This window comes from Brassica napus, chromosome A2 (assembly GCF_020379485.1).
Source record: "Brassica napus cultivar Da-Ae chromosome A2, Da-Ae, whole genome shotgun sequence".
Taxonomy (NCBI): Eukaryota; Viridiplantae; Streptophyta; class Magnoliopsida; order Brassicales; family Brassicaceae; genus Brassica; species Brassica napus.
The window spans coordinates 22467396-22482132 of record NC_063435.1 but is presented as its reverse complement, the minus strand read 5'-3'; the positions used below and the strand labels follow the sequence as shown (position 1 = coordinate 22482132).

General features: G+C 37.2%; 2 protein-coding genes across 3 annotated transcripts; both read right to left on the bottom strand.

Annotated features, from left to right (window-relative positions):
• Positions 1 to 380: 380 nt before the first annotated feature.
• LOC106413626 lies at positions 381 to 2039 on the bottom strand. The gene is made up of 5 exons (XM_048758304.1): positions 1722 to 2039; positions 1515 to 1629; positions 1345 to 1443; positions 1168 to 1239; positions 381 to 1083 (listed from the first exon to the last, which is right to left on the bottom strand). The coding sequence occupies exons 1-5, from the start codon at positions 1740 to 1742 to the stop codon at positions 647 to 649; spliced, it is 744 nt and encodes a 247-aa protein (XP_048614261.1). The 5' UTR covers positions 1743 to 2039; the 3' UTR covers positions 381 to 646.
• Positions 2040 to 5662: 3623 nt separating this feature from the next.
• Positions 5663 to 14680, bottom strand: LOC111206833. Of its 2 annotated transcripts, none has more exons than XM_048758328.1 (5): positions 14578 to 14680; positions 14342 to 14447; positions 6327 to 6404; positions 6168 to 6212; positions 5663 to 6067 (listed from the first exon to the last, which is right to left on the bottom strand). In XM_048758328.1, the coding sequence occupies exons 1-5, from the start codon at positions 14596 to 14598 to the stop codon at positions 5781 to 5783; spliced, it is 537 nt and encodes a 178-aa protein (XP_048614285.1). In that variant the 5' UTR covers positions 14599 to 14680; the 3' UTR covers positions 5663 to 5780. The 2 variants fall into 2 exon arrangements, with proteins under 2 accessions (XP_048614285.1, XP_022559959.2); XM_022704238.2 differs by lacking the exons at positions 14342 to 14447; positions 14578 to 14680 and adding exons at positions 6494 to 6599; positions 6686 to 6889.
• Positions 14681 to 14737: the final 57 nt, after the last annotated feature.

Below are 14737 nucleotides of genomic sequence, written 5' to 3'. Positions count from 1 at the left end.
CACTTGGGCTTTGTTTTATTTGTTGTATTTTGCCACAAAGAAAAATAAATAAATGGATTGAATGAAGAGAAAAAGACCAAAATAGCACTAAATCAAGTTTTTGTTCCCAAACTAGTATTCAAGGCCAAAAGTCACAAAAATAGTACTCAATGGGTGGGGTTTAGGGTTTAGAATTTAGGGTTTAGGGTTTAGAGTTTAAGTTTTAGGGTTTAGAGTTGAGAAGTGAGGTTTTGGGGATAAGATTTCAAATTTTGAAAAATAAAAAAATTTAAATTTTTCAAAAGATAAAATGCTATTTTGGTCATTTTAGTTTTTGAGTGCTATTTTTGTGATATAAACTTAGAAATGTGCTATTTTGGAGATTTGCCCTTGAATGAAACATAGATGTGGGTCTAAGACCAACAAGACAAAGCCTCAACAAAACCAACAAGAAACAAATAACATTTCTTATCCCCAATGTTTAAGCATCATACCAGCATGTCTCTACAATATATTCTGGCAATAGCTAACTGTAGTGTCTATGATGACAATAAGAAAGAAAGAAATCATACTAACAGGTTTGTGTCCTCTGCAATATATTCTGTAAATCAAAAAACTACGCTAATATAAGAACTGTCCATGCGTTTGTAACCTTTCTAGATTCTGATCATGCAGCTTCTTGCAATTCTTCATTGTCACCTTCGTTTTTTTTCTGCAGTCCTTCATTGTCACCTTCCTCATTCTTCTGCAGTTTTTCATCGCTACCTTCCTCTTTCTCCTTTGGCTTCTCTGCTTCTTCATCGTTACATTCCTCTTTCTCCATGATCTGCTTCTCTGCCTCTTCATTATTGCCATCTCTCTCATTCTCTTTCAGTTTCTCTCCTTCTTCATTTTCGCCTCTCGCTTCATTCTCACCACCAACTTGCTTTCTCTTCAAGGATCCCGTAGCAGAAGGATGTGGACCAAGTCCATGACCATCAGACAGTAGTTTGATAATATGGCCCAAAGCATTAGAAGCTATGGAAGTTCCCGCTTGACTTGTAGGATAAACAGCATTAGCTTCTTGTGGTGATGCATCAGGAACATTTGAATCAGGCAACAATGCTGACAACACAAGCAAAGACAATGTCAATGAACATATTCTTCAAGTGATCAGAAACTCAAAAGAACAAGGACAAGTCTATTTACAGCGGCGAGCAGGAGATAGACGTTGTTGCTCTTGCCCTCCCAGTATAGCTGAAGCTCTCTCTCGTGGTGAAGCTACGCAACAATCACAGGAGAATTAAATAAAAAAAAAGCAAAAAAAAATGATTTTCTTTATCAAAAAGAAAGAAACTTGTGTGACAAGAAACGCAAATTGCGTACTTGATGAAACGCGCTCACGGGTCCTCGCATTGCGCTCATGGATTCTTGCATAGTATGATGTGAATAAATCTGGATGCATTCGTTCAAGAATAATCCAAGCTACACAGAATAAAGATTCGAATTACTCATGAAGCCCTGAAAGGTGAAGCATTGAAGTTTAATTAACGTACCCATGTTGGTATCTTGACGTGTGATTCCTTGCTGATCCTCTAGATATCTCTCAGTTTCTTCCTTACTCATCAGGTACTTGTCAATGCATTCCTTGACTTTGTTACCAACCGCACGCTGAGAAAAGAAAGAAGAAACAGATTTGATGTAATCAATCAATCAATCAACGGAAAGGGTTCATGAAGATTCTTGGATCGATCATATCTTACGTATGGATTGAAAGGATCCATGTTTCTCGCCAGGATAGGGAAGAAGACGGATTCGATGTGAAATGGCGTTCTTGGAGATGAAAGAAAGAGAGAGAGAGAAAGTTTGAGAAACAGCAAGTGAAACGAGATAGTGAGATCAGGAGAGAGCGCGAAATTAGTTTCCTCGTTTGATTGTTTATTTAAAGACCTTTGTTGACTTTAAATTGTGGGCCCTTTTATTCTCCGGCTCATTTGTTCTTATTGGGCTGACACGTAACTAATTCATCAAACCTACTTAACTGTGAGTAAAAATCTCAAATAATCTTTTAATGATCCAAAAACAATTTGAGTAAATTAGCTCAATATCCAAAAAGAAGTGAGATACCATAGAGTTGAGGGAAAATGGTGATGATGGGGGGAAAAAAATTGGGGGGAAATAGGGTATAGAGTGCAAATAGGGTATATGTTGTGGGTAGGGAATACAAATTCTCAAACAATTTTAGCGTACTCTTACTTTCATTGAAAAAAAAAAAGACTGATAGTACTAAACCAAGTTTTTGTTTTAAAAGTCACAAAAATATGTTTTATTAAAGAGGTAAATATACACTTATATCTCTTAAGTTAATTAATCCAAACTTTAGGATTTAGAATTATGGGGTGCGGTTTTGGAATAAGGGTTTAAGATTTTATAAAATAAAAAATAAATACTAAAAAAATTAAAATTAAAAATTTAAAAAACAGTTTCAAAAAGTATTTTTGAATTATAGAAAGAAAATTTGAAAAAAAAGAAGAAAACAATTTTGAATCTGAAAACATATAATCTGAACTATAAAAAAAATTTCTTTTTTTTTTATTTTTTTATTTTTATTTTATTTATTTTATTTATTTTTGCTTGTTTATTTAATTTTAAACTAAGGGTATTAGAGATATTTTACCCTTTAATGAATGTTATTTTTGTGACTTTCTCTTTCTAGTGTCATTTTTGAGACAAAAACTCAAAAGGTGCTATTATTGACAATTGCCCTTCATTCAATAATCGATGTCAATTTTTACCAATTTCTACAGTTTTACCAAGTTTTGCAATTTTACAGTTTTACAATGTTTTACAGTTTACAAGTTCTGCAGTCTTACAGAGTTTACTTAAACAATTGTACGAGTTGGTAAAACTAGTACAAAATACAACTTTGTAAAACTTTGTGTCTAGTTTAACCAAGTTCTATAGTTTTATAAAGTTGTCATTGAACGATTGTATAACTTGGTAAAACTTTGTTTCTGGGTTGAAGTTTTACTTTTACGTTTCTCATATATTCTTATAGCATGCCAAATATGGAGAGAGAGAGAGAGAGAGAGAGAGAGAGAGAGAGAGAGAGAGAGAGAGAGAGAGAGAGAGAGAGAGAGAGAGAGCAAGAGAGAGAGAGAGAGCCTTAAATCGCGAACAAAGAACAATAAATCAGGAAAGAGAAAAAACATATGAGATTCGAAGAAGAACCTTAAAATCGCGGACAAAGAACAACAAATCAGAAAAGAGGAGAATCAAGATTCGAGGAAGAATGGATTAGAAGAAGAAGAAAGAGATTCGAAAGAAAAAATGATTAAAAGAAGAACAAAAGGAAAAGCATAACAAATGAAAATGAAAGAATGATAAAGAAGAGAGAATAAGAGAAGAGAGAAAGAAAGAAGATTGAAGAATGAAAAAAAAAAATCTAGATCTATAGAGATTAGAGAGAAAATTAGGTTTAGTTGCATGTTGCATAACTAAGTGGATTCATAATGGTTATATTGGGTATTTTATCAGATTTCTAATTAAAAATAAATAAAAATGAAATGGATTATAGATGAGGAGTATCTGAGAATTTTTTTTCCAGTTAAGAGTATCAGAGCATTTGATTCCTTAACTATCAAAAAAAGAAGTTTCGTACTTGTGATGGCTTGATATTAGCCCGTACATTTATTACAGGGACCCCCGAAATCCAAAGCGGAACCAACCTTAGATAAACTGAGCTAAAATTTTAATGGATACATAAATAGGTTTAGGACTCCTCTATCCAACCTCTACCCAAAATAAAACCGACCTGATAAGAACCAATCCAAACTTACAAAATAAATGTCTAAAGCTTTGATTCTATGTATTTTTCTATAGTTTTACTCATAATCTTCTTATGATATCTATTCAGAAGATGATTTGTGCTTCATTGATTATGTTTAAATAGATCACTTGTTATATTTAGAGATTTTTCTTTTGGTGAAGCTGTGTCATTTAGGTCCGGACCGGTTACTGGGCCTACGAGTTATAAGATGAAAATGAGAGGGATGGGTTATAGCCCACAAGTCATAAGCTCGAAAACGAGCTTGCTAGCTGAGTCATTACAAAGAGGGTCCCACGTTTGGTTTTGGTATCAGCTGCACAAAGAACAAACAATATCAGGTTTTGGTATCAACACTATTGTATCACATCGATCAAATAGTGGAGAGCATGAGATTTTGGTTCTCATGCCAGTCATTAGAAAATGAAGACTGGGTAAACAAATCTCGTGTGTGCTCCTGTTGATTCTTGTTTCACATGTTTAGGATCAAGATCGATTCAATCTATTAATCAAGTCGTAATCGATGTTGAACTAAGAACAACTTGAACCTAGATCAAAACATTAACATTTTTAGTGCTAGATTTGAATTAACAACCCGGATAATCTAAATCATTGGATAATTGAATTATTTCTGGAATCAGACCTTTGTCATTGTGATTGATCTTGCAACTACCTTCTTAAATGATATGATGATGCATAGCTGCTTCTCTTGAAGTTGTCGAGGCTTAGTTCTGGCACATAGTACACATCATTAATCATGTATGGAGTGTCATTCAACTTCAGTTTGATGTTTCTTTTTCCAGTAACGTACATACTTTTATTGTTCATGAGTTTGACAGAATGCTTGAAGGCAAGATCAAGAGTTAAGAACACATTTTTGTAACCTGTCATATTGTTGGAGCATCCTGAATCCAAGAGCCACGTCTTCTTTCTCGCTTCCTCTTTATTCTTAGTTTTTGACATCAACATTATCTCTTTGTTTTCTTTCAAGTCGATGTCGACTTCCTCTTAACCCCATCATCTTCACGTATGTCATTAACAACATGTCTTCATGTTCATTGAAGCTAGCATAATTTGCTTCTTCTTCCCACTTTGGACAATCGTTTTGGAAGTGACTGAGCCGGTGACATTTGTAGCCCTCTACATTTTCTTGTCTAAGGTAGTTTTTCCTCAGCCTCTTCCCCTTCCTCTCCATCATGGTCGCCTTAATCTGTTTCTATACTCTTCTATGTGTGTTACGCTTAACACTTGTTCTCCTCGCTCCACCTTTTTGAACATCTGGTCGTGAACTGCCAGTGTGCTCTGCAACTCATCGATGCAGATCGCATCAACATCCTTTGATTCCTCAATTGACACTACCACATACATGAACCTCTCAGTGAGTGATATAACAGTGTTTTTGCTAGTTAATAATCTATGTTTTGAATTTTTTATCCAATCAAAGTATATGTTTTAGAGTTTTTGGAGTCGTTTGGTGTTATTCGGTGTTTTGGAGTCGTTTGGTGTAAGCAGAGGCGGAGGTAGAGAGGAGATTGTGGGGTTAGGTGACCCCACTAAAATTGGAGAAAACATTTAGTGTATTTTTTTCTAAAATTACTATAATATTTAGTTAAAATATAGTATTTGACCCCACTAATTTATGTATAAGTTTTTATATGCCCCCATTAAATTTGTAAAAAAAAAACATTTCTATAATAATAATATATACATATTAAATTTAAATATTAAATTTACATATTATGACCTCAGTCAAAAATATTTATGGGTCTGCCACTGGGTGTAAGCATAATACCAACATGTCTTTTCAATATGTTCTGGCAATAGCTAACCGTTGTGTCTATGATGACAATAAAAAAGTAAGCAATCATGCCAACATGTATGTGTCTCCTGCAATATGTTCTGTAAATAAAAAAACTACGCTAATATAAGAACAGACCATGCGTTTATTGTGACCCTTTATAGGTTCTGATCATGCAGCTTCTCTACTTATTAATTATCACCTCTCATTCTTCTGCAGTTCTTCATTGTCACCTTCCTCTTTCTTCTGCAGTTCTTCATCGTTACCTTCATCTTTCTCAGTGATCTGCTTCTCTGCTTCTTCATTGACACCTCTCTCATTCTCTTGCAGTTTCTCTCCTTCATTTTCGCCTCTCTCTTCATTTTCATCAACACGCTTTCTCTTCAAAGATCCCGTAGCAGAAGGATGTGGAGCAACTCCATGACCATCAGACAGTAGTTTGATAATATGTCCCAAAGCATTCAAAACCTGCTGACAGAAATCTTCTGCAAAGAGAAGCGAACACATTCGAAATTCAGAAAAGGCACGTAAAGAGAAACGGCTGCTGCTGAGAGGTTTGAAAGTTCTGGTTCTCTATAGCATTACCATTAGCAGCTGTGGAAGGTCCCGCTTGACTTGAAGGATAAACAGCTAACACAAGCAAAAAAACAATGTCAACAAAAACACACAAGGTTTGAGATTCAGGAAAGCACAGAGGGGAAAGTTGAAACTTAAAACTTGTGTGACAAGAAAAGGTATTCGTACGTTGTGCCTTGCGCTCACGGATCCTTGCATTATATGCTATGAATAAATCTGGATTCGTCCTTTCAAGATGATTCCAAACTGGACAATTAATAAATATATAAGTATTTGAATTTATTGAAGGTTTTTTAATCAGACTTATTTAATGATTCGGTGAGAAGTAAGCTTACCTCTGTTGGTATCATGAAGTGGGATTAGATACTTATCATGCACATAACTCAAAATTTCAGCCTTGCTCATGTTGTTTTCAATGCATTCCTCGAATATGACACAAAACTGAAACAGAGCAAAGAAAGAAGAAAGTGATTGCTTTAATTCAATCGTCAAAAAGGATTCTTGAACCCTAAGAGATCAAATCTTACGCGTTCATGGATTTTCTGACTCTCAGAACCTAGAGGAAGAGGAAGACCTGCCATTTTCTGAAACTTCCACAGGACAAGAACCTCTCTCTCTGCGATCTATATTGGTGTTCTCGGAGAAAAGAAATATATAGAAGTTATCTAAGATTCTAGATGTCACAAATATATATCTTAGATATGTACATATCTTTTACTCTTTGTTGTTATCTCTAGAATATATACATCCTACAATATCTCTTCTCTAAATATACATTCTGGTTATATTATCATCTTATTCTCTTTCTATACTTGATTGGTTCAGAGCCCTAATATCCTAAGGACTGTGGTAACATCTTTTTTAAAACTTAAGGTTTCTATTACTTTTCAGATGGCAAACACTGCTATCACTATCAATCCCCAAGATACTGCGCATTCATTGGATATTGTCTAAGGCCAACAGATGGCCAGACATACATTCCAGAAGACCTCAGGGAAAAGGAAGGCTTGGCTAAATAATTCTCTAGGCCTCATAGTCAATAGATCTCTTTTTTTTTTACTTGGGGTTATATTTTGCCACTAAAATAGTAATTTGATTGAAGTTTGATAGAATGAATATATGTTCTTTAACTTGTTACATGTGTATCTCTCCTCAACAACACAAAGCCTCGAGAGAGCCCAACAAGTAAACTGAAATAATTGCTCCCCAATATTTTTAAAACTGTGTAGCTAGTAGTAGCGTCTAAGTTGAGAATCCCCTATATATTATTTGAGAAGCATTGCAACATTTTTTTGTAGCCACATGTCATCACTAGAATGATTCTTAGAATCCTTAGAGAAATATGTTGGTCCATCTAAATATATAATAAGATTTTTATTAAACCACAATAAATACATTATTAATGTGCTTCATTATTTCCTTAAATAAGATTACAGAATTGCCTAATGTGGTTAAAGTATATATGACAATTAATGATTTTGAATAATAAAGATTTAATAAAAATAAGTGTATGTTATAATTTTATTTGTCTAATTTTAAGCTATTAAAATAAATTAAAAAATCATAGTAACCGTATAATAAAAAGTTAAAAAAATATTTATATATTATACTTTGAATTTTTAAAAACGAGTATAAATTACTAAAATTGTTAAAAGTTTCACATTCAAATTTTGGGATCTATGATTTAAAACTTTTGTTACGACATGATACAAATAATTGAAAAATAATATAAGTTGAAAGTCTCATTTAATAAGTATCAAAAATAAAAGATATAAATATATGTATCATTTTAAATTAAACTATATACCATATAAAAATACATAAATATCTTAATTTTGAAATTTACTTTGAACATTTTTTTTGATAAAAAGTTTGAAAAAATATTGACAACTTAATTTTTTAAAATATTATAAATTACTTAAACCATTAATTCCATAGTGAAAATTTTGTTATCACTAATTTAGACTTTTTGCTATAACAGATACAAATGATAAAACAAAATATGAGCAAAAAGCATCATCTAATAAATATTAATATTAAAATATACCATATATATGTTACTATCATTTAAATTTAATTATATATCATATCAAATAGAAAAAATATTTTTTCGATTTATAAAATTTATTTATATGATCGCACCAATTTAATTATATAAGTAGTAGATAATAACTTTTTAATTATTCAATATATATTTATATATTATAAACATATAATATATAAAATAATTTATATATATAATGTTCATCCCGCGCAAGTCTTAACCTAGTAAGAAAGTAAGCAACACGCATGTATGTGTCTCTGCCAATATTTTCTGTTAATTAAAAAACTATGCTAATGTAAGAACTGTCCATTCTTATTGTGGCAACTGTAGATTTCTGATCCTGCTGCTTCTCTGCTTCTTCATTGTTGTGACCTCTCTTTTCTGCCTCATCAGCTCGCAGCAGAATGATGTGGTCTTTATCCTTTTGTCTACGAAGTTAGGCTCTGTACAATAACTTCTCACTAAATCTCTAGGCCTTATGATTCCTTCTCATTAAATCTATCATTTCTTGTCATAGGAATAATATTATCATAAACCACTTGTGCTTCGTTTTTTTTGTTGTTGCTGTATTTTGCTGTATTTTGCCACTTATATAACTGGATTGAGGTAAGAATATACGTTCTTGAACTTGTTACAGGTTTATCTCTTCTCCACGCTACAAAGCATCCAGAGGGCTCACCAAGAAAACATTAAAAAAAATTCCCCAGTGTTTCTTTAACAGTAGAAAATAGAAGTGTCTAGGCTGACAATAAAAAAAAGTAAGCATTATACCAACATGCATGTGTCTCTTAAATATTTTCTGGTAATAAGAAAAACTATGCTAAGGATCACATATCTCTCAAGACTGTCCATATGCGTTTATTGTTGCGGTTGTAGATTCTGATCCTGCAGAATCTCTCCTTCTCCATCTTCCTTTTTCTCCTGCAGCTTCTCTTTCTTCTGCTTCATCTCTGATTCTTCACTTTTACCTCTCTCTTCTGCCTTCTCAGTCCGCTGTCTCTTTAAGGAGACCGCAGCAGAAGGATGTCGTCCAAATTCATGAACATCAGTCAGTAGTTTGACTATCTGTTCTGTATTGCTCTGAATCTGATCCAAAGCATCCAAAATTCGCTGACAAATCTCTGCTGCAAAATGAAGGCAACACATAAAAGGTTTGAGATTCAGGAAAGTTGAAAGTTGAAAGTTGAAACTTGTGTGACAAGAAAAGATATGTGTGTTCTATTTGCGTACGTTGTGGATTGCGCTCACGGATCCTTGCATAGTATGATATGAATAAATCTGGATTCGCTCTTTCAAGATGATTCCAAATTAGCAAAATATATATAAATATTTGAATTATCTTCTTAAACATACCAATTAATGGTTCGCTGAGAAGGAGTTTACCTTTTTTTTTTTTTTGAAACACACTTATATTAAAAGCTCAGACCAAAGTAGGTGGAGCTATCAAAGCTAGTTCAACAGCCAAACTCTGTTTTGCTAGCATATCCGCTTCTACATTTCTCACTCGGGAGATCCAATTAAAAGAACAACATTCAAAAGATGAAGCTAAAGAGACAATGTCAGCCAGGACCCCATAGAGGCCAGCCAGCGATGTTCCGGATTTGAGAGCCTTTATTTAGATAGCTGAGTCTGATTCGATTCTGATTCTGGAGAGTCCCAGTTCTTGACACTTTCCTAGCGCTTCTCTGAGTGCCAGAGCCTCTGCCGCTAAAGGAGATCTCACATGGTGAGTAGGGATCGAGTAAGAGGAGGTTCCTTGTTGCGATTCCACCGTCCATCCTAAACCTGCAACCATTAAATTTTCGTTCCAAGCAGCATCAGTTTTTATTAGCGCAGAGTTTGTCGCTGCAGTAGGTGCAGGGGGCAGAGCACGCTTCATTGGTGCCTCTGTTTGCTGGCATGCGTTCCATTCCCTTGCAGCAGCTAGAGCATTGGAGAGGTTGTCGGTTGCGGAGATGGTCTTGTCCTTGAACACCAGATTGTTTCTTGCCGTCCATATATGCCACAGGATCCAAGGTGCCAAATGTCCTTCTGCAACTCCCGTTGGAGGTAAGTTCTTCTTAGACACGAGACTGATCCATGAAGTTCTTAAGACTATAGATTCATTGTACTCGATTCTAGGCAAAACAGGGGCCGAGAGCCACATTTGTTTTGCATAAGAACAATGAAAGAACAAGTGATCTATAGTTTCAGGCATGTTGCATCTTTTACACTTTCCATCGACGTTGATGTGTCGGGCCCTAAGCGCTTCTCCCGCTGGGATTGCCCCATGTAGTGCCTTCCACACAAACAGCTTTGTCTTTGGTGACGTTTTGAGACTCCAGACTGCCTTCTTCCAGTTGAAAGCCAAGTCCTCTTGTGTGATATCCATTGGATCCACTCTGTGGGAGAGAGCTGTCGCATAACCAGTTCTGGTAGTGTACTCTCCTGACTTGGAGCTCAGCCAAGCGAGCTTGCCTGGTGCTCCGGTGCGGCTTGGTTTGATCATTGTGATCCTGTGTTCCTCCTGAGGGAGCACCAGTCTGATCAAATCTACATCCCATTCGTAGTTTGGCAGCATGAGATCCGCTACAGTTAGATGTTGGAATTCCATCGGCGCTGGTCCCATTGGTCTCTCTTGAGCCTCGCAGCTGAGCCACGGTTTGTCCCAAATGTTGATGCTCTCTCCATTACCCACTTCCCAGCCTGCATTTTCCATAATTAAGTCACGTCCTATAAGAACGCTTCTCCATCCGTGTGAGATCGCACTCTTTGCTGTTACTGTCAGGAAGTCCTCCGAGTTACAGTATTTCCCAAGGAGGATTCGGCTTAGTATCTTGTCTGGATTGTTTATGATTCTCCAGCTTAACTTGGCTAGGAAAGCTTCATTGAAAACTTTGAATATCTCTAAAATCCAGCCCCCCCTGTTCCTTGGGTCTTATTAGCTTTTGCCATGCAATCCAAGCCATCTTCTTTTTTTCCATATTATCATCCCACCAGAATCGAGTCAGCGTCGACTGTATTTGTTGGCAAATGGACACAGGGAGTTGGAAACAGGACATTGCGTGTGAAGGGATATGAGATAGGACGCTCTTAAGCATTGTCATCTTGCCCGCCGTCGATAAGAATCGGTTGGACCAGCCTCGCGCCTTTTGTTTGATTCGGTCGATGATGGACGCGAAGTTATCCCTCTTAGATCTTCCAAAATGTTCCGGTAGGCCTAGATATTTGCCAACTCCCCCCTATTTTTCGATAAGCAAAGTGCCTTTGACTAGAGACTTCAAAGCCCTCGGGGTCTTCCTAGAGAAAGTGATTGACGATTTCTCCACGTTTATTGTCTGTCCCGACGCTTCCTCGTATTTTTTGAGGATGATGTTTGGAGCCTTGCTACACTCCTTGCTGGCTCGTACAAAAAACATTGTGTTGTCCGCAAAGAGGAGGTGGTTGAGTCGAGGAGTCCCCCGAGCTACTTTGATCCCTTTGAGGGATCCCTCCTCTTGTGCTTTGTTACACAGACCCGAGAGTACCTCACTACATAGTATGAAGATGTAAGGTGAGATTGGATCTCCTTGACGGATACCACGACTCGGTGTGACTCTTCCTCTAGGAGAACCGTTAATGAGGAAGGAGTATGTAACAGTAGACACGCATTGCATGATCCACGAGATCCATTTGGGATGAAATCCTAGTCTCTGGAACACCAACCGGATAAACTCCCATTCGAGGCGATCATAGGCTTTGCTCATGTCGGTTTTGACCGCCATAGAGCATCTCTTTGCGGCGTCGGACGTTTTGAGGTAGTGGAGCACCTCATGAGTGATAAGGACATTGTCCGAGATTGCTCTCCCTGGCACAAACGCTGATTGGTTCTCGGAGACAATGTCTGATAGGAGCGGTTGGAGTCTCTTCGTCAAAATCTTGGAGATGATTTTGTAGTAGACGTTGCAGAGAGCTATAGGTCTATACTCCGTAACGCGCTGCAGACTAGGGATCTTTGGGATGAGCCGGATGTGTGTTTCATTTATCGTGGACGGGAGAGTGTCCGTGATAAAAAATTCCTGAATCTCCTTCACGATGTCGCAACCGATATTCTCCCAATTTGTATGGTAGAAACTTGCGGAGAAGCCATCGGGGCCAGGCGCTTTATCGGCATGGATAGAGAAGACTGCGTCTTTGATTTCCGCTGCTGTTGGTACTGCTATCAGTTCTTCATTCATTTCGTCTGTCACCATGGGAGACAGCGCCTGTCTAACCGTTTCCTCCCTATTCCCTTCGATTGGGAAGGTAGCTTACTACGACCTTCCCAATCTGATCTTCTTGATAGAACATAGTGCCCAATTCATCCTCAATAACTGAAAAGGCGTTAGCCCTCTTTTGGTTTTTGGCAATAGCATGGAAGTAACCGGTGTTCCTATCTCTGAGGCTTAACCACAGCAAGCGACTCCTTTGTCTCCAATATTCTTCCTCTGAGATGTAGGCATCGTTGAGCTCGTTAGATACTCTCGTTATGAGTTTCGTATCATTCTTCGGGTCGGTTAGAGCTATCTCCAGTTCCTCTTTCTTCTTCTCTATTTGCTTCCTGCTGTTTTGATATTGTTGCTTGCTCCACTGGATTAAAGCGGATCTCACCAGTCTGATCCTGTCATTGACAGTAGCGTGTGGATCATTTTTCCAAGCCTGCTTTACTAGCTCTTTCACATCGGCATTGTTCTTGAGTCGTCTATCGTAACAGAACAATCCATGTCGCTTCTTCTTGTCTGGTTCGAAGAAAGAAACGATGGGCTTGTGGTCTGAACCTTCGTAAGTGAGATAATGGGATCGCGCATTTGGGAATAATTCAGCCCAGTGGCTATTCGCAGCCGCTCGATCCAGGCGACATCTTACTAAGTAGTCTCCTCTCTTTCCTCGCCATGAAAGGAAATCTCCGGAATGCTGTAAGTCGTACAGGTCCCCTTCAGAATAAAAGGTTCGCATGTCAGTAAAGGAACCTTCAGACCGCTCTGGTCCTCCGTCCTTTTCTGCGTTGTTGAGGAGGTCATTAGAGTCTCCTGTCACAAACCAAGGAGCATCTCTGGTTTCGCTTAGAGCTATTAGGCTGTCCCATAGGGTTCATCTCTTGGGTTTATCAGTATCACCATAGATGAACGATGCAAAAAAATTCTTTCCTTCAAACTCAATATTTGTATCGATACAATTTGCAGAAGAACTAAGAACTTGGAGCTTTATCTCTGGTTTCCAAAATAAAGCAAGACCTCCGGCTCCATGCCCTATAGGTGATATCAGGTAAGAGTTTTCGTATTGTAGCTGCTTCGTCTTCTTCATGACGAAGCTGTCGGGATTTTTTGTTTCCATGAGGAAAAGAATGTCCGGGAAGATGTCTCTCTTCATCTCCTTTAGACGTCGAACTGTCCGGGGATTCCCTAACCCTTGACAGTTTCAACTCGCCACTTTTAAGGACCGAGAGTAGACGGATTTCGAAAATCCGTCTTTTTCTTCGATCTCGATGGGATCATGTTGCATATAGGCTGATTATCTGAGCTCGCCGCTGAGTTTCCCGCCTCTCGGGAATTTGATTGTCTGGCGCGACCTCTCTGTCTTGTATCAGCTGCATCATCAGTCTCTGTCCATATGCGTTTATTGTTGCGGTTGTAGATTCTGATCCTGCAGAATCTCTCCTTCTCCATCTTCCTTTTTCTCCTGCAGCTTCTCTTTCTTCTGCTTCTTCTCTGATTCTTCACTTTTACCTCTCTCTTCTGCCTTCTCAGTCCGCTGTCTCTTTAAGGAGACCGCAGCAGAAGGATGTCGTCCAAATTCATGAACATCAGTCAGTAGTTTGACTATCTGTTCTGTATTGCTCTGAATCTGATCCAAAGCATCCAAAATTCGCTGACAAATCTCTGCTGCAAAATGAAGGCAACACATAAAGGTTTGAGATTCAGGAAAGTTGAAAGTTGAAAGTTGAAACTTGTGTGACAAGAAAAGATATGTGTGTTCTATTTGCGTACGTTGTGGATTGCGCTCACGGATCCTTGCATAGTATAATATGAATAAATCTGGATTCGCTCTTTCAAGATGGTTCCAAACTAGCAAAATATATATATAAATATTTGAATTATCTTCTTAAACATACTAATTAATGGTTCGCTGAGAAGGAGTTTACCTCTGTTGGTATATTCATGTGGGATTAGATACTTATCCCATAGATGTCTCATAGTTTCATCCTTGCTTAGGTTATTTTCAATGCATTCCTCAACTATGTCACAAAACTGAAACAGAGCACAGAAAGAAGAAAGTGATTGCTTTAATCAATCTGTCGTAAAGAATTTCTTTAAACATAAAAAATCTGTCGTAAAGGATTCATGAGATTCTTTAATTTTTGGATCCATCAAATCTTACGTAATAAGAAAGAGCTGCCATTTTCTGAAACTTTCACAGGTAAGAAACCTCTCCCCGATCTATAGTGGCGTTAATGGAGGAGAGAAATATATATAAGTTTTTTTTTGAACAAATATAAGTTATTTAGGATTCTATATATCATATATTACTTTTTGTTGTT